Here is a 20,716-nt window from a genome sequence, read left to right as displayed (position 1 = left end):
CTAACCTTTTGCATCATTCATTTTAATTTATTTTAGAACTGACAGCCTGCGGCATGTTGCAAAGACATAAAATTTAATAAGAAAATAAAATTTAATAAAAAAATAATTGTTGCACGAATTGATTGGTCGAAAGAAATTTACTTTCAAGAAAATGCTAATATCAAAATATATATTTATAAAATAGTGAATAGCCAGTAAATTTAGCATTCGCTCAAAAAATGTATTCCCGAAGCTACACAATTTTATACTTTTCATGAAATTTCAATGAATTTTCTGCTTTTATTATGCAATATAATCTAACAACAGCAGTCTTTCAAGAAAATATCTATTTCCATAACATTCGGTTCATTTATGAAATTTCAATGAATTTTCTGCTTTTATTATGCAATATAATCTAGAAACAACAACAATCTTTCAGAAAAATATCTATTCCCATAACATTCGGTTCATTCTTTCGTAATGAAAATAACCCAAAGCATTATTTTTGAAGATAACAAAAATTTGCGATCACGAAATCCTAATTGAATATGCATTAAACCGCGAAAAACAATAGCTCCTTTTACTGGATATTTGCTAATAGCTTCAAGGATATTTTTATCATTATTTTTGTTTATTTTGCCTTTTGTATTACTTATTTCAAATGTGATTTCGGGAGTATATTTGTTTGTCATCATGAGCAGAAATTAATTGAAAAGTTTGTGTTAGAGCATTCAACACAGCTATTAATAAAGAAAAGGTACTGGTCATTTGGTCTTATAACATTCAAAACAGAAAAAAGAGCTCTGTCTCTCTCCCGTCCCTCTGTCTGTTTCCTTTTCTCTATTGTAAATGTCTGTAACTGCCTGTATTAATTATCAAAAAGCGACATTTTAAAAGGGCGGATTTAGAGGCTTTTCCTTTATAATTGTAGGTAATTTTAGGCAATAATTCGCAGTTTTGAATCTAAACTTTTATGAGACTGTGTTACTAATAAGAAAGCACTAAAAAAAGTAATTAAGTTCCCAATAAGTTTGAATAGCAATGGAATTTCTATGTTCTATAATTGCTTTTCAGCAACGGACGGATAATCTAACATATCCGTTGCTAGACAGTCATTTAACATGCATTCAGTAATATGCATATAAACATTTCGTATACAAAGCAACAACTGAAGTTCATGATGTTCATATTTACTACATTGCTCCTTGTCCTGTTAACAATGGCATGGTTCTTATCCTTTGCTTTTAACTTTAGTCCACATTTTATGATACACGCAATATGTAATATTAATGTTATTATATTTACGTTAAATATCTTTCTTTTAACTATAGAAAATGTTTTATTGTCACCACGATTGTGAAACAACATCAGGTGGAAAAGGGTTATTCGTCGTTCTGACACCTCTATTTTATATATCTATGTTCTGATATAAATAATATCCATAAGAAAAGAGCTTTGAACCTCTATTATATACCTCTACAAAATTGGCGTGTTGCACATAAATTTGAAGGTATAATATTCGAGTATCTAGGATTCTATTTTAATCAAAAGGTAGAATTATTGTAATTATTTTCAATAACACCACTTCAGTTAGGGCGGTATTTGAGTTGAAGTAACTGAAGTTGCACTTAGACTACTACGGCAACGCTTCTCATAACAATTACATAATTCCTTACGGAGCATAAGAAGGAATGGTACATGAAATTTGCTCCATGAAATGTGCCCCTCGTAGGTGATCTTGCATGACGAAAAGAAGAGAAAAGGAGCTTTGCCTCTGTAGTCTTAAACCTACTGTATTTGTAATGGCAGTTTTATGTATGAAGTACATTGTTCATCATACAAAGAATATTTCTCTTAATGGAACATTTCCTCTCTAACATTGTAATCCACATATATGGCAAACAAATTACTGAATTAAGCGCACATTGTTTTTTGCCTTTTATGTTCTATTTAATAAAATTCCATGATATTTGTCATAAATTTCCAAGATTAAATTGTTTTTATGCAGTTTTTAAAAAGAATGTGGAAGGTTTTTTAAAAAAGACGGGGTTAGAATTTGTAGGGTTTCTTATACAAACTTTCTTATGTAAAGTTTACTGTATCGCATAAAACGTAAGTTTTTGCTTTGAAATCTCTTTAACTTTTAGAAGACTTTAACCTAAAGAAACTTCTAAATGTCGTTAAAGTTTAGGAGGTCATAACACAGATTAGCCTAGGAATGGAAACCAATAAAATTGTGGGTACATATTCATAAAATCATGGCAGTTCTTTTATTTTTAAACTATGACAAACTCAAATAGTTTTTCTTATTTGAAAATTTTTAATTTTCTTGTATTTGTATGCTGCAAAATATGCTTACTAAAAATTAAAGGAGTTTTTTTGCATTTATAAGCATTCCAGATATTTTGTGTTGATTTATTTCCAAATAAAAAATTTGTAGTTTCTTGCATAACATTCAGTTTTTTATTAGGTCATTGAAGGAAATGAAGACCAAAACAGTGTGGTTGGCCATTACTTCGAAAAGCCAATGGAAGTAAAATATATCAAGATCATTCCTGAAACTTGGCATCGATGGCCAAGTTTTAGGCTGGATCTTCGAGGGTGTCATGTTTACCCTGAAGGTTAGTTTCAGTTAAAAACTGTTTACTTTTATCTTTAAAGTCCTAAGTTTAAAGATATTCAGAGATGCAATAATGACATTAAAGAATTGATGACATGCGATTATTTCAGTTTTATCTTTTGGATATTCAGTTCAGATATTAAGTAGATCATTTAAATTCTGCACCAGTCAATAATCTCAAAATAAGTTTTAAAATTAAGGCTGTTATTATAGTGCTATTATTTCAGAATATTTTGAAAATACCGAAGTAAAAAAGCAAGGATAAAAATACTTGCAGTCTTTATCATTCAAATACCAGTTTAATATCCACCCAAAGTATTAGTAAAGTTTTCTTTTGACGTATGAAGCGTAAATTCTATCAAAACATCCGGACTGATTGTTTTAATAATCAAAAATATTTATACATCAGAAATATTTATATAGCACGTAATCTATGCTATGTAAATTTAGTAAGGAATTTAGTAACATTTTGAATTTTACTCACCGAATTTAACTCAGATGCAAATAAACCAGAAGAAATCATCCAAATATCTCGTTTTATTTATTTAAAAAACTTTTTATACGTTGTTGTCATTTCATTAATGGTATCTTTTATGCAGCTATTAGCGATAAGTGTATATCATATATAAAATTTAAAAGAAGAGGAATCTAAGACAATGCTATTTGCATATTATTAAAGATATTACATTTCGATGTTAGTTTTGATACAAACATTAGAGTTTAGTTTAGAAATTCTGTAGCTTAAATACATTACATAATGTGTTAGTAACCTTTTGATCAATTATAATGATAGCATGATGTTAATAACATGATTCATTTTCACAGAAATCAAGGTTATTTATGTAATTGACTACGAAACTAGAGTGTGGAAGCCAGAATAGGCATATTTATGGCCAAAGATTAAACAATAAAGTATAAAAGGCAGATAAAAACCGAAATTTTTATTTAAATTATTTAAAACTTACCGATTGTGAAATATAACGTAATGAAATATAAAAAATGTGACAAACAAATAATTAAATTATAGCAGTAAATAGGATATTTTTGAAAGGAAGTTATTTTTTTGTCTTTTTGGTGGGGACTGTTAGTAAAAGGAGTGATGACTTCTGCTGGAAAAGCGCCCAACAGCATCTATTCATGCCAAGAACAAGACTGCAGGTGTTAATTTGGGTCCTCATTCAAGGAGCAGCTACATTTACCACTTTAATCCCCTCGAGCACGCATGGAACATGCGTGCTCACTGGAGTAATCTCAACAGCAGTTTTACACTAAACAGTTCCTCTGGTTGTAACTACTAGTTAATAGTGTGAGCCCTGTAAATTTTCATTTTATCATGTATAAACATGCCTTGAAAGTTGTAAGAAATGAGCAATTCATCGATCAAAAAACTGTTCTCCGCACCATACTTCTGTCACAGTATCTCAAGAGGAAACGTGAAATTCAGTGCAGCCATCAAACCACTGCTCCGTATGCATTTCACGAATATCACTGGCGGGTTTCAGGCGTTTACAAGGCCATTAACTATTGGAGATAAATCTGTAGATTAAATCAGGATTCATTCTGTAAAAGAATAGTATTTCATTGCTATGTAGTCCAGTTGATGTCGTCTCGACATCAGTTTGAGCGAGCCGGTTAGCGCAAGGCTTTGAAAGGAACTAAAAACACTAGTTGTCTTGTATGCATCAGAATAGCTTCTAACAATCTGTAAATAGCTCGTGGAGGTCGGCTTCTTGTCGACACTTTAAGTTTCAAAGCAAGCTTATATGCAGTGACATAACTGTGATGTTATATCTTTACTGGAGAAACTGATCATCCTGATGTAAGCTAAGATGTTCACTCAATTATATTTTCGACACAGTTGCTTCATTTTTGTTCCGGTTTCGCAGGCGGCGAATTATGAAAGGGTTGAGTCTAACCCCAAATCACAGGCGACAACTGGAGCTCAGATCATTTCTGATGTCCCATTACCTCTCATCATCTGATGCCCCTCAGATGCTGTTCTCCGCTTATTTTTGCAAGGTTTCACAATTTCGATTTTTCTTCTGAAAACTGTACTACAGACAGACAGATTTAAATAGACCTTTTTATACTTAACGGAAGCTCTTGATAAAAATGTCAATGTATAAAATATTTTCTGTCATCTAGTTTCCACGTGCACGTACGTGTTATATAGGCATATTTAGTGGCAACAGGCTATTTCTAATGTCAATATATAAAATGTTTTTTGTCAACTAGTTTCCACATGCACGTACGTGTTATATAGGCACATTTAGTGGCAACAGGCTATTTCTATCACCGAATATGCTAGTTTTTCTTCTTGTTGCTCAAATTTTGTAAGTGCATTTAAAAGTGAAATCTGTTCATTACAATCATGCTGTTATCAAAATATTTCAAAATGTTACTAAATTACGTATCTGTCTCATTTTAAGGAGACTGTGAGCTTTAAAATAGCTAAAAATCAACCAAAATATTGAATTCGTTTTTTACTCTCATAATATTCCATATACGTAACTACATCGTATGCAAAAAAAATCGAGTTCAAATATTCTAATTTTTAAAGAATCTACAAGCATTTAAAATGTGTAAAATACATAAACTTTGCCCTTTAAAGTTTGGAGAAAAATCTAAAAAAATGTATTTCAACAGTTATTTACTGATGTAATAATTTATATATTTTCCCAAGAGAAGCGCTTATTTCTGAAAAAAAAGCTAAAAATGTCAGTATTGACAACTGTTAATGAATTTAAATTTGGTTGCGTGAATGTTATACGCCTAGAACAGGAAGAAGCAATCTCGTTTTCTGCACTCATTGCAGAAAAGCGTGATCAACTTCGCTTGAACCAAAGCAAAAAGAGAAGTTTACCAACTTGGAAAAAAAAACAGAAATAGTAAATAATATAGAAAGTATTAAAAGGCAATGTAAATGTAACAAATGAAGGTAAAACATAGGATGGGAGTGAATTTTAAAAGTTTCATTGGATATAATGCATAAATTGTTTCTACCTCAAACTTCGAATCACGAACCAATTTGCGATATGTTTATTTTTCTTATATTAATATTATGAGATTAAAAATAGTTAAATGATACAAAAATGTTATCTAGTACCTATATATTCATATTTAAAGTTAATTTGTTGTTTTCCTTGGCCATGTATTAAAGGTAAGTTTGAAGAAAAACACTAAACTCGGTTTTCTCAAAACAAAATGTTTCGCAGTTCGTATGTCTTGAAAATGCTCCATGCGTCTCATTTTTAGTTAAAAATTAGTGATATTTGGAAGAAAGTATCTTGTTATATGTTACAATAGATCTGTGTATGCGTTTTAGGATATGAGGTTATTACGAAGTTTAAACTTGTGATAATATTTAACAAAAGGTGATATTTTTCCGAAAACTGGGTTTAAGTTCACAAAAGTCCTTTTAAAAAAGTTCTGATCCATCATATTCAATAACGCATACTCAGAAAATTTTGTGCGAGATACAGTTTTTTTATGGATAAATTGAAATAAAAATATTTTTATCTTTTATTTAGTGATTTTAAATAATATGCAGATTTTAAAAGTTTTCATCATCCGTCCCCATATTCTGGTTAGTTTATGAAGAATTGTTCTTTCTATTGAAAGAGCTATATTTAAGTATCCTCAAATTTAGGGCCAATCCATTGTTATATTAAATCCAGGCTGTATTTTATTACTTTCCACTTCCTCGTTATATTTCTGTCTGAGATTGCAAACATTGTTATTTTTCATATTTGAAGTTATAGTGAATGTACGGCTTTTTCTGCTTAAGGGAAGTAAATCATTAGTTGAAATAGCATAACGCAACTACCATTATTATGCACCGTGTCCATAAATGTTTTCACCCGGCCTTTCCGCAACCGTTGGTTCTAGACATATATTTCTAAACATAAAAGTGCTTTAAATGATGTAAATATTCGTGTTTGGACATTTTAAGATTTAAAATATTAATTTTGCAAAAATTACGTAATCTAATTTTTCGTTCTCCCTCCCCAAGGTTCCTACACTTATGCTAAAGTAAATCGCATACTTGTTATGAAAAAATAAAACACAAAAATGTTTGGCTCCCGTACGATAAAAACTAACCAAGATATTTAATTACAAAATGTGCGATTTTTCACGCGATTTTCAATTTACATTGCGTCAGTTAATAAATAACTAAGAAGAACTCGGGTTTCATTTTTTCCCTTAAATTCCACTCAGTGATACATTTGTAATTTACTCGTATCTTTAATTTATAATTTTGTTACATTTGATACGCCGAAAGAATTTTCACACAATTAATTTATTTATTTATTAATATTCTCGTGAAGTTTCTATTACTGTAGAATCCTAATCGGTAATCATACAAAGCATTCATTAATCTAGAAACTTTTCTAATGCAAATAATATTTTGAGTTTGTTATGCGCTAATATAGAAAAGCTTGCCAGTGCTTCCTAAAACACGAAATCTATAATATTCGCGGAATAGGATCTCCATTTTGAGATAAAAAGGTACATCTATCAACATTTTTCATAATAATCTGCATAGAGATGGTCGTTACGTAATCTTTTAACTTCACAAACTTTTTCTATATTGGTATTTAAAATTTTTACTTATACATATATTTTAAATATTGTACATTTTACATACTAAACTGATATTTTACTTTTAGCTATATGCAGATGCAAACATTTCGCTATTCACTTTGTGTTTGACCCGGCATATAATCTCCGACTAATATGAACATCTCGGTCAATTTTTGCCTTACGGGAGTCAGACATTTTATATTTATTTTTTACAACATTTTTCTAAGCAAAAGTATGCACACCTGAGGCACGTAAAAAGGTCAGATTTGGTATTTTTTAAAAATTGATGCCTTTAAATTAAAAATTCCGAAACATGAATCTTTGAATTAGTTAAAACATTTTGTAATTGGAAGTACATGTCTGTAACTAACAATAGCTAAATTAAAAGCCGGAGAAGTCGTGTGTACAGGGAAAGAATGAACATTGCCTGACCACTAAAAACTAACTGTCAAATCATATCAGTAACGCATGTATCTTAAGTAATATTACACGCAACTGTAATGCGATAAATATATGACGCATATAAAGTAGGCATACCTATATTATAATTACGGGAAAGAGTTTCTCCTTCTAAAACTGTAGAAATAGCGAGTAATCTCCTAGGATTAGATGTGGCAGTAGTGATGGTAATGCATTTAGTTGAATCACAGGAATTTCAGTGATGGGAGATACAGAAGACTAGAGTGTACGAAAGAGAAAATGTGTATATTAATATCTCAGCATCGTTTCTGTCAGCCATATCACTGAGTTTTCGAAATTTCTATATTGCTTGCTTTAGAATTCAAATTCGAAATTTGACTTTTGTGGGTAAGTAATGTGAGATGCATGGAATACGCTAATATGCTTAATGCGGAAACGGGCAAATTGGGTATTTCCGTTGAAATATAATACCCGAATTTTTGCGCGATTGCAATGCTTCCTTTACTTCTTCATAAAACTTTATGACTTATCTTTAATCATTGCATAAAACAAAGGTTAAAAGATAGTTTTGTTTTCTTCCTCTCTTTTCTTGAAAGCGAAAACACTCTAATAGAGATCCTATATTGAAAAAAATGAAAATCCTCACATCTATTTCATTTAAAATAAAAATTCCCATTTTGGGAAAATCTGCCATTGTAGATCTATCGTAAAAGTGAAGTAACCTATAGCAAACTTATCAAGCAGCGTAAATTATGCTATAAATGGAATAACTAGGAACTAAGTTTAAAGGTAGCCCATTCTTTTCATTTTGGCATTATAACTACTCAGTTTCCATCTAAAATAGTCTCCACACAACCTGGAATATTACCAGTTCACATGTTATTAATCTTTACTTTTCAAAATATATATAGCAAAGCATTGTTTTCAATACAACAAACTGAAATATTTAAGAGCGATGCATTTAACGCTAGGTCCTTTGTATTACCTTGCAGTCTGTACTACTTATTAGCTCTAAACTTTTGAAGCTCTAAAAAAGGCCTGCCTTCAGGAGCGGTTATTTTTTTAACAGTAGATGCATTTGTTCATCAGCCGGCATTGCTTCTTAAAATAATATTTTAATATTTGGACTTTGAAATGGATTTAATAACATTTATAGGCTCCATAAATTAATAAAAGAGTTTCTAATATCTTATATTGTATATCTTGGCTAAAACCGTTTCTATTATTTTTGAAGCTCCTCTGATAGTAGTCAATTAAAGAGGAAAAACCATCAAATAACTTCATCAGCAGATTTATTATTTCTGACTAAAAACAATTACCTAAGATTCAGCTTAATTTTGAAACTGATTTCAGTTATATATTCTAAGCTACAATATACGGCATAGTGGTTAGTGAAGGCTTACTTCCAGCTCGAAACCAAGGATGCGAAATCAGTTCCCGCGTAAGGCCTGCATGTATATATGTATCGCCTCCCAAGTTGTATAATAGTGAGTTACACTGACTGCTGCATCAGTGGACCAAGGTTTTAATTCTAGAGAAGATATGAACATTTTAAAAGTATGGCAAAGGCGGTGCGGCAAGAAGGCATCCAAAATGTATAGCGAGCTGAAAGACCCCTCATGACATGTTGTTGATGACCTCTCATGTTGTTGATGATAGGAGAAAAGTGATGGAGAACGCCCACGATCTAGTAATTAGAGAAACTGGCTGTCGTATACCGATGGCCCGATTTCGAATCCCAGAGGAAGCATGGATGTTCGTAATTATATAGTGTTTGTTCGAGATGGGACCATCCAAAATACTGGCGAGCTGGAAGCCCTCGCGAATGGCTTGGTGATTGGGGAAGAATGAGCTCCGTCAAAACTGGAGCAAAGCCGCATAATTAATGCAGTATGCCCATACAACAGCAATACAGTTAAATGGCTGATGATTTCCTAAGGAATAAAGTTTTCCTGAGGAATTCCTAGAGTTTAGTGCCAGGAGTACTTTCCAGCAAGTGTTTGGCTGTGGGATGAGGAAATAATAAATTCTTCGCATTTCAAGAGAACTGTTGAAGCCTTTTTCTTCCATGATCTCTTTAAAAGTTTTCATTTATATCCATTTATATCAACGTCTTTTTGCACTCTCAGTCATGTAAGCCTCAGTCATGTCTAAGTGGCTCCATTCGTTTGGACAATATCAGAAGATAAATAAGGGTTACTGTTCCTGAACCAAGTATAATGTGATCTATTCTTTGTCTTTAGAAATGCCCTTCTGAAATGAATATCCTTTTTTAAGTTTCTTTACGTGCATTAATATCTTTCGTTACGTTATGTACAGCCTATTATTATTAAATATGAAGATGATTTACGACTTAACTTCCAGTGTTTTAGTGGAAAAAAACGTATTTATTTAGCATTATTTTCTTATCTTACGATGGCATATAGATACTTTTATTACCTTCTTTGTACATTACTTTAGGCATATGATCCTGCCTCAAATGAAAGTCCGTTTTTCAAAGTGCTTCAAATATCTTTATAGACACGGCTCTGTATTTAAGTTAATACATTACTATGAAAATGCTTTAATTTTAAGCATGAAACACTTTAATTTTTTAACCCTCAGTAACGATAATTTTAATGGAAATCGGCAAAATCTTGAATTTTTAATACTATTTTAGTTGAAAAATTACAGGATTTAATAACATGAAAATATTTTTATTAGTAATTTGTTACTAGTTAAAATATACCTCTTTTAAATTAAACTAGGACTTGGTTCACTGCGGCCGTAAATTTGGATTTGCCAAACCATTACATTTATTGAAAGCTGGTACAAAGCACATGCATTCGCTTAGCCAATTAGGTACGAGTCTCTGTTAAATGGCTTTTCTCTTCCCAGTAACTCCATTGCATAACTGTATGGACAAACTGAATTTTATCTATCAAATGCGCTATTCTATGAATTCATTTTGAGATGGCTAAGATATAAAAGTGAAGTTATTTACGATAAAATTTATGAATCCATAGCCGCAATGCTGGAGATTTCAAATAGATTGTGTAAATTCTTGCGTTTGACTATATATTGGTACAATATTTAGCTCCTTCCTGGCATACTGAAATCCTATGTACATTTTATGTTCTATTAGAAGTTTTAATTAGAAGTGGCATTCCTTCTCTTATAATTAAAATCTCAACTCGAACCGAAAAAAAAGTCTGAGCATTTTATTTACATCTATGTCATAACAGCAAGTTAATGAAAAGGATTCAGCAGTAAAGCCATAAAAAGCAATTCATAAATGCTATAGAGATCAAATATGTATTTTAACGCATAAATAGAAGAATCACAATATGTCGTTTGTGAACTTTAATGCGAAATAGCTAATTATCATGTTCGAGTGATCACATATCAGTAGAAAATGTTATCTGTGATTATATTATAATACTGCTTTCACACAGTAACCGAATTATGACATTTAGATTTAGAAACCAATAGTTAAAATGTCATTTTCCTTTAGAAAAAGCAGTTAGCTTTTAAAGAAATTACTTAATGGTAGTTTTAACTTTCTGTCAATAGATACCGCTAGTAATTTTGTTCATTTACTTAGCTAGAATTTTCTTTCTAAGTAGATTAGCCCTTAATTAACTTAACCGTGATTAACTAACTTAGCCCTGATTCTCTAATGAATCAAATAATTGAACATGTAGAACTCATTATGGTATGAATTGCACGAGGATGAGAATGGAAAAATTAGAAAGTAAAAGATAAATCCGACTTTGAAGTTATATATTCATTTTGAGACTTGCCGCCGAGACAAGAAAATGATTAGTGAGCCTGACAACCGTACCGAAAGCTTGGGTAGAAGGCAATTGTAAATTGTCCCTTCATAGGAGGCAACGGTGTCTCACCTATTTGGTGCCTCCATAAAATAGTGACCACTGCTTCCGGCCTTAATAGTGAGCAACGCCTATGACTAGAAATTTTTCTGTGTATGTTTTAAAACATTTCAACAAAACTTGCATAGTATAAAATTATGTATTCTTTTTTTTTACTTGTAGTCACTACAGTCCCTGAGCTGGTACCTTCTCTTTGTCCTGAACTCTTAAACGAACCAGATCTGACTACCAACTGCCCATCTGCCTGCCCAGATGGACTTTTGTGTAACGGTGAAGAATGTGTTGATCCTCTGGACTGCTCTTGTGTTATTGATGGGAAAATATTCCAGGTAACAACTTTTAGAAAAGTGAAGTTTGATGAATTTATCTCCATAAATCAATTTAAGTGTGCTATGAGATTAGTATTCGAATGTCCAAACATCTACGTATCTCATAATATATTAGTGTTCACAGACATCTAATCATTTGAATATTTGTGAATCAGAAGAAATTAAAACTGTAAGAAAACTCACTGTGCTGCGAATGAATAGGTTCTATGCTCAGTTCCCGATAAAACAGAAATCTTACGACACAGCTATGCATAAATACACAGATGAGTAATTTTATCCATGTTATGGATTAATTCAGAGAAAGATTCATTTTCAAAAGGAATTATCTGATATGCTATGAAAGTAAAGTTGAAGCGGAAGATGTTCAGTGGCTTAGTGAGTTCAAAAAGCAGAGAATTCGAATTCTGTTCGTGAAAATTTTTAAATAAATGCCTAAGAAAAGAACATCTTAAGGACAGTTTTCTTTGGAAGAACAGACATTATATGACAGTTTTACTGCAATGATTAATTGAGAACTGGTAAAGGTACGCATACAGAAAATAGAAATTCGGAACGTAATAAAGAATATTTTAGTATTTCAGCCTCACGATACTAATCTTTTGACTGTTCAAAACATTTCGTATTTAGCATCTGTAAATGAAATTAAAATGCTTCTCAAATAGATGCTTTGAAACATTTTAAATTGTGGTCTCACATATAGCATAAGGTTGTTAAAATAATCAAGGATACCACGATTATTAAAATAACCCCTGATACAACGATTTTTATTAAAATATCTGTTGATGTGTGCTTTTGACATTTAAGTTTTTGTCTGCGGCACAAATACATAAAAGAATGGTGTTAAATTCAAAGCTAAAATTGACTAGCCGGAATAAAATGAAAATAAACAAAAACTGCAAAATGTTAAATGCTTATATGATAGGTTTCTAAAATATAAAAGTATAATGAAACAAAGTAAAGAGATAAACAATGTTTTAATGCCCAAAATTAAAGCACGTGATACATTCGACTTATATATAAGAAATTCTTGATATAAGAAATTTGAAGGAAAATTAGAAGTTTCTCTTGTAACCAAAATAGCCTGGAAATGAATAAAACTTTGGAAATATTTTGCTAATGTCATTGTAGTGAAGCATACAAGTTTTGATAAAAAAGTATCTTTTATTGATTATGTTTTTATTTGTTATTTACTCCTGTAAATTGTATTTCATTGTTCTTCTTCTAGGAATGATACCAACATAGTGCTTCATTTCTTTAAATTATCTCTAAAAATTATCGATAAATGAAAAGACAATATGTATTCTTACAATCTAAAAACATCAGACTGCGGTCTAACTCTTCAAATATGCCATAAATTAATTTGACAATTAAAAACTGCAAAAAATTTTAAACTATGAAAAATTATGTAATTATTTCTGTTCTATTCTTAAATAAAACTGTCTGACTTTGCCTAAAACTCATCTTAAAAATAATTTCAATTCTAGAAGTTCTGGCGTTTGTTTCTACACTGGGTCGGAGATTATGGGTTAGTGGTTAGCGATGCTGACTGCCGTACCAAAGGGCCCGGATTCGAATCTCAGAGATAGCATGGGTGTTTTAAAATGTATAATGTCTTTGCGGCATGGGAACACTCTAAATATGCGGCAAGCCGAAAGTCCTCTCAGAAGGTTGGTGGTAACGAAAGAGGAATGGGGGACCCTCGGACACGTCCCTTGCTGTCCTCCGAAATTCGGGGCGGAACTGAGCAAAGTCGTACTATCACCTTATATGATGGTCAAGGCCCTCGCGAACGATATACGCAATCTTGACCCTTTCCCATGATTAATTTCATGGGCTTGCTCTGATATCAAAGACCTGATCTGGTTTTATTGTTGATCGGGTGGGATAAGCCACAAACAAACAAATAGCTATCAAAGCCATAAAAACATGTAAGTCTATTGAATAAAAGTAAAAATTAAATGCAGTAAAGCCTCTATCAGTTGGGTCCTTAATCAACCGAAGTGTCTATTAACCAAGACTTGAATCAGTTTAAAAAATTTGTTAGGAAAATTAACATTAAAAAGGGTATAATGAAATATCTATATCTTTTTAATAAACAATTTTATTTACTAATAAATTAATTTGTTGAAATGTTAATTATAATACTTCTAAACTTAGTTCTAGAATTTCAAATGAACAGTTCCTGAAAACCTTGCTGAAAGAAAATTTTGTACAATCTAAATCAAGTAATATTCGCAATTATTCTTACCAATGTCTGATCATTTGGATTTCTTCTTAGTGATGAATCATTTTATCATCTTCCTATTATGCATCAGGATAAAAGATATGGTTTATATGCGTTAAATACGAAAGAAACGCAACAATCTGACATTAGTTAATAACGAATTCGTAAACATGTTTTAAATAAATGAAGTATGCGAAAACATCACTCAAGATGATGTTTAGAAATGGAAAAATGAAGAACGCAGCAAAACAAGTTTGAATGATGAAGAAATCATTCGCGCCGTAAGTCAGGAGAATAATAAAAGTTACAATCATAGGACTAAAGTGGAAGATAACAATGATATATAATGACAATGTAAATAGCTAATGTGAAACTTAGGCCATGCCGAAGCCTTAAACAAATCTCTAACTTTTAGAGCAACGTCCTGTTTCTTCAGTGGATCCTTTTGTTGACATAAATGTGGTGTGATCATGCTGTGGCTGATAGTGTAATAGAACTAGCAGCATCATGAGGTCTTATTTAGAAAATGCAGCATCAAAAATCATTCATATCCTTGCCGGAATTCGAACTCCGGATTTTTCGGCTGAAGTACACCATGAAGGGCACGCAGTAAGAAAGAAAGAAATTCTTTACAGGCTGCCTACTGCCTGCTTATACTATTCTACAGTTCGTAGAATCACTAGTACGGATACCTAATAGGCATCCGCACATAATTTACACTGCACAACCAAATCATTATTACCACTTATTCAATAATGAGTTGCGCGACCTTTGTCCTGCAAAACAGCTGCAGCTTGCCTAGGCACGGATAACACAAGTTGGTAGATGACTGGAGACAGGTTGCACGAAATGTCTAAGCAATGGTCACACGGTATCTTCCACTTATCCAGAGTCCGGTCTCGATGATCCCGTGTCTCCTGATGTAGGATTAGTTGACTATTATGCTTGGTCAACAGAAGCACACGAGTAGAACTTCTGCTGCGCAGTCTCATATCCAACAATGTCCACTGAACTGTGTGTCCCGAAACACTTGAACTTGGACCTTCATTGTACTGGGCTATCAGCTGACCCACTTTCTGGCGCCGATTTTGCTGTACCAAACGGAATAGTTCCCGACGTCCTTTTTCTTTTGATGACCCGTGACGTCCAACCCCTTGACGTCTACTGTTCCTTTCACTCCTTTTTCGTTTAACGAGAATTTATGAATTCTGTATAAATACTAACAACGGCAGATCAGGAACAACCTACTCGCAGTTTCAGAGATACTCGTTCCGAATCTTCGGGCCATTACAACTGCCTTCTATCAAATTTGTTTTGATAGGCAGCCATTCTCATCACTCTCAAAAGTAAGAGCAACAGTGATTCCTAACTTTCCTTTCCTTTTTCCACTACTGCCGTATGTAGCTTGCAGACAGTAAGCTGTATACCAGCTGTCTTGAATTAATAAGGAAATTGTTATAAATTGAGAGCTCGCCCCGTTAGGTGGCGCTCCGAGCGTCTTGTCTCCGTTGTTATTCTATAACTTAATTCCAGTTTGAGGGAAGAACGAAGGTATTAAGCCTAATAATAAGAAAGGAGTATGCCTAATAATAATATTTTAACTATTGTATTATAAAGTAAATAAAGTCGTGTACATTAACAATGAAATGGATTAATCACTTACCTCTGGATTTAATTCTCTCTGAATGGAGTTACTACAGACACTGCAAGTATAGGAAACGCAGAGTGTGGCCGGAGGACAAGATCCAAGAGGAAAGTGATTCCTTACCATTCCATTACATTTTCCACTGTTATACTGGGCTTAGCCTGCGGGATATTACAGGCTATTTTGCGAATTGTCTTCACATATGGCATCTAGAAGTAAAAGACACAAGAAACGTGTCCTAGGGGTAAGATGTGAAAATTAAAGAAAAGGTGGCTCTTTGCCACTGAGGAATTTATCATCTTTGAGTGGAGTTTCAATACATTTCAACAGATAACATGAATAAAATTTTGGTTAATATGAGAATATACATACATTCAAAAACAGTAAAGAAAAACTAAGTCCATATAGATAATTCAAATTTTCCATGAGAAATTAAAGTCTCAAGTAGAGATTCGTGATTAAGTACAACTATACATAATATACATGGTCAAAGTAAAAATTATAATTCCAGTTTTGGAGTCACGTCACGTGATGCGGGTAGAATCATTTCATTGGCTATGATCGAAAAACATGGAAAAAACTCTCTTTTTTAAATAAATACATTTTTAAGATGGGAAGATTCCTTACCTGCTCCAGCAGCAGTTAAATACCATTTCCACTTAATCACGTGATCTCTGCGTCCTCCAGACGAGTTCATTCAAAACTATGGGAATGGTTATAATGTTTTGGCTCTTCAGTGTACTTTGTAACGTAAGTTTTGAACTGTACAGTTCGCACAAAGTAATTATGCTGCTCACACTTTTGGGTTCATTTGTATATTGCTAGAGTATTACTATTATTGCTTTGTCCACATTTCAACACTGCTTTGTCCACATTTCCCTGCTGGGATCGTATAAAATTCCCTTTTGTTCACCTGCGTGGTAAACCTTTAAAGAGCACACTCACTCGCTCTTTAAAGATTATAACGAAAAAAGGTTAAAAGATCTTTTTAAAAAATGATATCTCATAAAAATGTAAGTAAGAAATATGACAAAATATTAAAAGATGAGTAAATTTTAATGGAGTTTGTTTGTTTTAGTTTTCCATGAATATTTTTGTCACGAAATAAAATCTTTTATGAATTATTTAATTGAAGTTAACAAATTTTGGTTGCTAATAAAAGAGCTTGTTCAAATGTTAATTCTAGGACTTAGTTTTAGAACTTCAAATAAACATCGTCTATTTGAAATGTTCCTCTACTCTCTGAATTTAAATAAACCGTTTCAGAAATTCTCGAAAAAAAAAAAAAGAAATTGGCGTAATCTAAACGTTAATCGCTATTAACAGAGTTTTCGATAATCCGAGATAATTACGGCCCCAGTTATCTTTAATAATCAGACGTTCTACTGTATTCGTGCAGAAGCATGAAATATATATATATCTTACTACAATATTTCATCATAACTACTAGATTTTACTTTGGATGCAGGCGATAACGGATACAAATTAGAATTGTCGCAATCGGCCTTTAATTGATTACTAAAAACCTATTTTATTACTGACATTCAAGGAATAAAATAACATGCATTGCAAAATCTTGTCCAGAATAAAAGTACTTTTTAAATCATTAACTTATGTCGTACTGACAACGCAATTTTATTAAATATATAAGCTATGATATCTGTAATATATAATATGATACGATAAAAAGAGGAATCATATAAGAACATTTGTAGGAAATGTTCATAAATTGAATTAAAAGAAATAATATTAAAAGATTTTTTTTTATACTTCCTCCTGCCTTTATCAGAAAAGTAAACATTTTATCATGAGTAATATTTTATCGTGTCATGCCATACCCTATGTATTGCTGATAGTTTTTCCGAATTGATTTACCATGAGTTTGGATACGAATGCCTATGGGAAATCAGTTGTTTGTTTCTACCAATATTCTTTTGCAGAAAGATTCTTTCTTTCATTCTACTAACTACAAGAAATTCTTGGGTATTGGTAAAAATTTATGACCTTTCAGTTTGTGATGTTAATCTAAAAAACGTTTTTATTTGTCTGTAAGTATATCTTCAACTATATCCGCTTTTGTTTAATTCTGAATTTTCTAAACTAAGCCAATATCAAATTTAATATTAACCAGAAATGAAACTTAGACTGTAGTTCGTTTTATGAGAAAGTGAGGATGCATTTCAAAGGAGACAGGCGCGAATTCTTTAGGCACAAAGTACTGCGCACTGTGAGCCAGAAATACAGGATGTTCCATAAAACTTAATATAGTTTAAAAGCAATAAAGTTAGTGCATGAGACAGCAGTTTACTATTAAAGACAGCACAAAAATAGGCGTTCTTTTACATAAGATACTAAAGATATTTTTGCTATAAAAGAGCATAACTTTAAGTTAGATTTCAGTTTTGATGTTTGGTAGACCGAATTGAAAAGAAAATGGGAAGAAACAGATGATGAGAATTTTTCTTATGAGCAAACGTCCTGCGATCAAAATTTCTATAAAGTGACTATTCAAGTGACTTATTATGGTTGTGACTAATATAATTTTAAAACAGTAGTTCCTTGATCAATGTAAACCAATGTTTCAAAATCTATTATTAGAAAGAATGAACCTTATGTGATTTAAAACAGTTTCCAGCTATTTGAACTTTATAATTAAAGGAATTTTTAAAACTGAAATCGGAATCTAAGAGTAAACTGAAATCGGAATCTAAGGGTTTTATCCTTAGCTTCTCTTTCCAGTAAGCTCAAATCTGTGCAATAAATACATATTTTCAGTAACATATCAATGAAGTGGCAGAAACATCACTTGAGTTCCTGATGCATAAATTTCTGTCTTATATGCATCCTGTCGAATGTAGACAAAGCAATAATGAGAAAGAAAATAATATGAGCAATAAACAGATGTTATAAATCACATATTGTATCATCAATTTCTTTTTATCGTATCATATTATATATTACAGATATCATAGCTTTTATATTTAATAAAATTGCGTTGTCAGTACGACATAAGTTAATGATTTAAAAAACATATATTAAAAAACATGTATGAATATGATTTTATTTGTGCACAATAAAATGACTATTTTTTCAAATCGCTTTATTTTCTGGTTTTAGAAAGATATTTTTTATCAATCGTAGGCTCTATTAAGCTTGAAGGGACAGATAATTTACATCCATACCTCCCCGGGATTCGAACCCAGATCTTTCGCTAAGGCAGCCAGCCTCACTAATCACTTACTCTTCTGGGCGGCTCTTAGAAATATATATACAAAATTATCCCGGTATACCTCATTAATACGTTCCAAATTCTTGAACGTATACCAAACGAACTTTTCCAATGCAAAGGAAATAAAGAGAAAATAATTAATCCGTTCTTATAAAGAAGACCATGTTGTTATTATTTAAACGATGTTTAAATAATAACAACATGACTAAAATACAAACGCAGTGTGTGAAATATATACCTTACATAAAAGAAATATTTTACTTGATAGAAGACATAAATATTTTCCTGTTATCCAAATAAAAAACAATTTCTAAAAATGCTGTAATATCTCCGATCTTTACGCACTGTGTGAAATATATACCGTACATAAAAGTAATATTTTACATCATAGAAGACTTAAATATTTTCCTGTTATCTAAATAAAAAACAATTTCTCAACATGCTGTAATGTCTCCGATCTTTAATCACCTTTGTTTGGTAATCGATTTCATCTCCTCCGTAACCTTAGCCTGTTTAATAGCGTCTATGTTTTGCACCAAATGTAGATATCGTTGTTCTTGACGTACGGTATGCAATGGCTAAATTCCATATACGCATGGCATCTTCATATTTTTCACCTCGGGGTGATGTGATCCGGACATCGTTAACTGACATCGTTTACATCGTTAACTGACTCTCCTCATTCAGTTTCTTAAATCCCGTTGCTAACGAATTTACAAATTAATTACGTCAGGAAACAAAAAAAAATCCCTCAAAAATTCAGATTTAGAATGAAGTTGTATACTGGATAGTAGAAACAGGCGTACTGACGCTCATGGGAAATCGTAGTATTTAAACAAGTACAGTGTGCGCAGGCATGGCTCATCGAACTCGCGTCGTATTCCAGACAAATATCACATACCAAGCAAAATTTTCGCATCCAAATAGGACTTATACTAAGTTGGACGTATTTCAAAGCAGACGCATACCGAAGTACCACTACATACGTCTTATAAACGATTTTCTCTTTCGTCTGAGATTTCTAATTATTTTTCTAATTAACTAAACAGCAAATTTTCAATTTTGAACTTCCTTGAAGAAACTGCTGGACAAATAATTGCTTTAATTAGCGAAAGATATTTTTCTCTGTAAGAAAAATAAAAGTTTTAGATTATACGGAGCAATAATTTCTAAATTTGTAAGTTTCTTATTCGTCTTTACTCTCCATGTTCATTTTTAAAATCCTGTTGAATTCTTTTTGTCTATTTTAGGTCAGTGACAGAGTAGAAGATCACGCATGCAGGCAGTGTGACTGTGCTCTTGGAGGGAGGTCTGTATGTGCCGACAAAAAGTGTCCGCCTTGCAAAGAGGTAAATTTGTTTTTGAATCAATGGATGTAATTTTAGACGTAATGGATGTAATTCAACAATAATGGGCGTTTAGTTTTTTAATTTTTTTATAATAAATGTTATGTAATCAATGGACATAATTCATAGCTTAAAAAGAAATATTTTATTCGGTATTGTAAAAAATGTAATATGTCTGACATTATTGTTTCTGGTGCTACGAAAACAACGCATATTATTCAGTCCAGTAGTCACTAACTGCATGGGGCCGAATACACGATTCGAAACCAGTTGAGGGGCAGAACTTATTTTACTAAACTAATATATAATATGTATATATATTGAATGTTTACTTTTGATTTTTGTATTTTTGCGATTCATGATTTTTCTTTTGACTTTTTCTGGTTTTTACTGCAATAGAAATCTAAAAATGCAAATTTAAAATACTAATTACAATACTGTATAAAAAGTACTTTTATAATAATTCAT

General features: G+C 31.9%; 1 protein-coding gene across 3 annotated transcripts in view; it reads left to right on the top strand.

The window, feature by feature from the left end:
- Window positions 1-20,716, top strand: part of LOC118189478 (hemocytin-like) — a 728,690-nt gene that overhangs the window by 576,489 nt on the left and 131,485 nt on the right. For all 3 annotated transcript variants that reach the window (XM_085820839.1, XM_085820840.1, XM_085820838.1), the window contains exons 73-75: window positions 2,450-2,600; window positions 11,638-11,804; window positions 20,153-20,251. In XM_085820839.1, coding sequence (XP_085676965.1) covers window positions 2,450-2,600; window positions 11,638-11,804; window positions 20,153-20,251 — 417 coding nt within the window. The remainder of the gene's footprint in view (window positions 1-2,449; window positions 2,601-11,637; window positions 11,805-20,152; window positions 20,252-20,716) is intronic.

Source organism: Stegodyphus dumicola, chromosome 7 (assembly GCF_044657685.1).
Source record: "Stegodyphus dumicola isolate Sdum_Otavi_A_Nest chromosome 7, ASM4465768v1".
NCBI lineage: Eukaryota > Metazoa > Arthropoda > Arachnida > Araneae > Eresidae > Stegodyphus > Stegodyphus dumicola.
The sequence above is the reverse complement of the archived record's forward strand: the minus strand, read 5'-3'. Positions and strand labels throughout refer to the sequence as shown.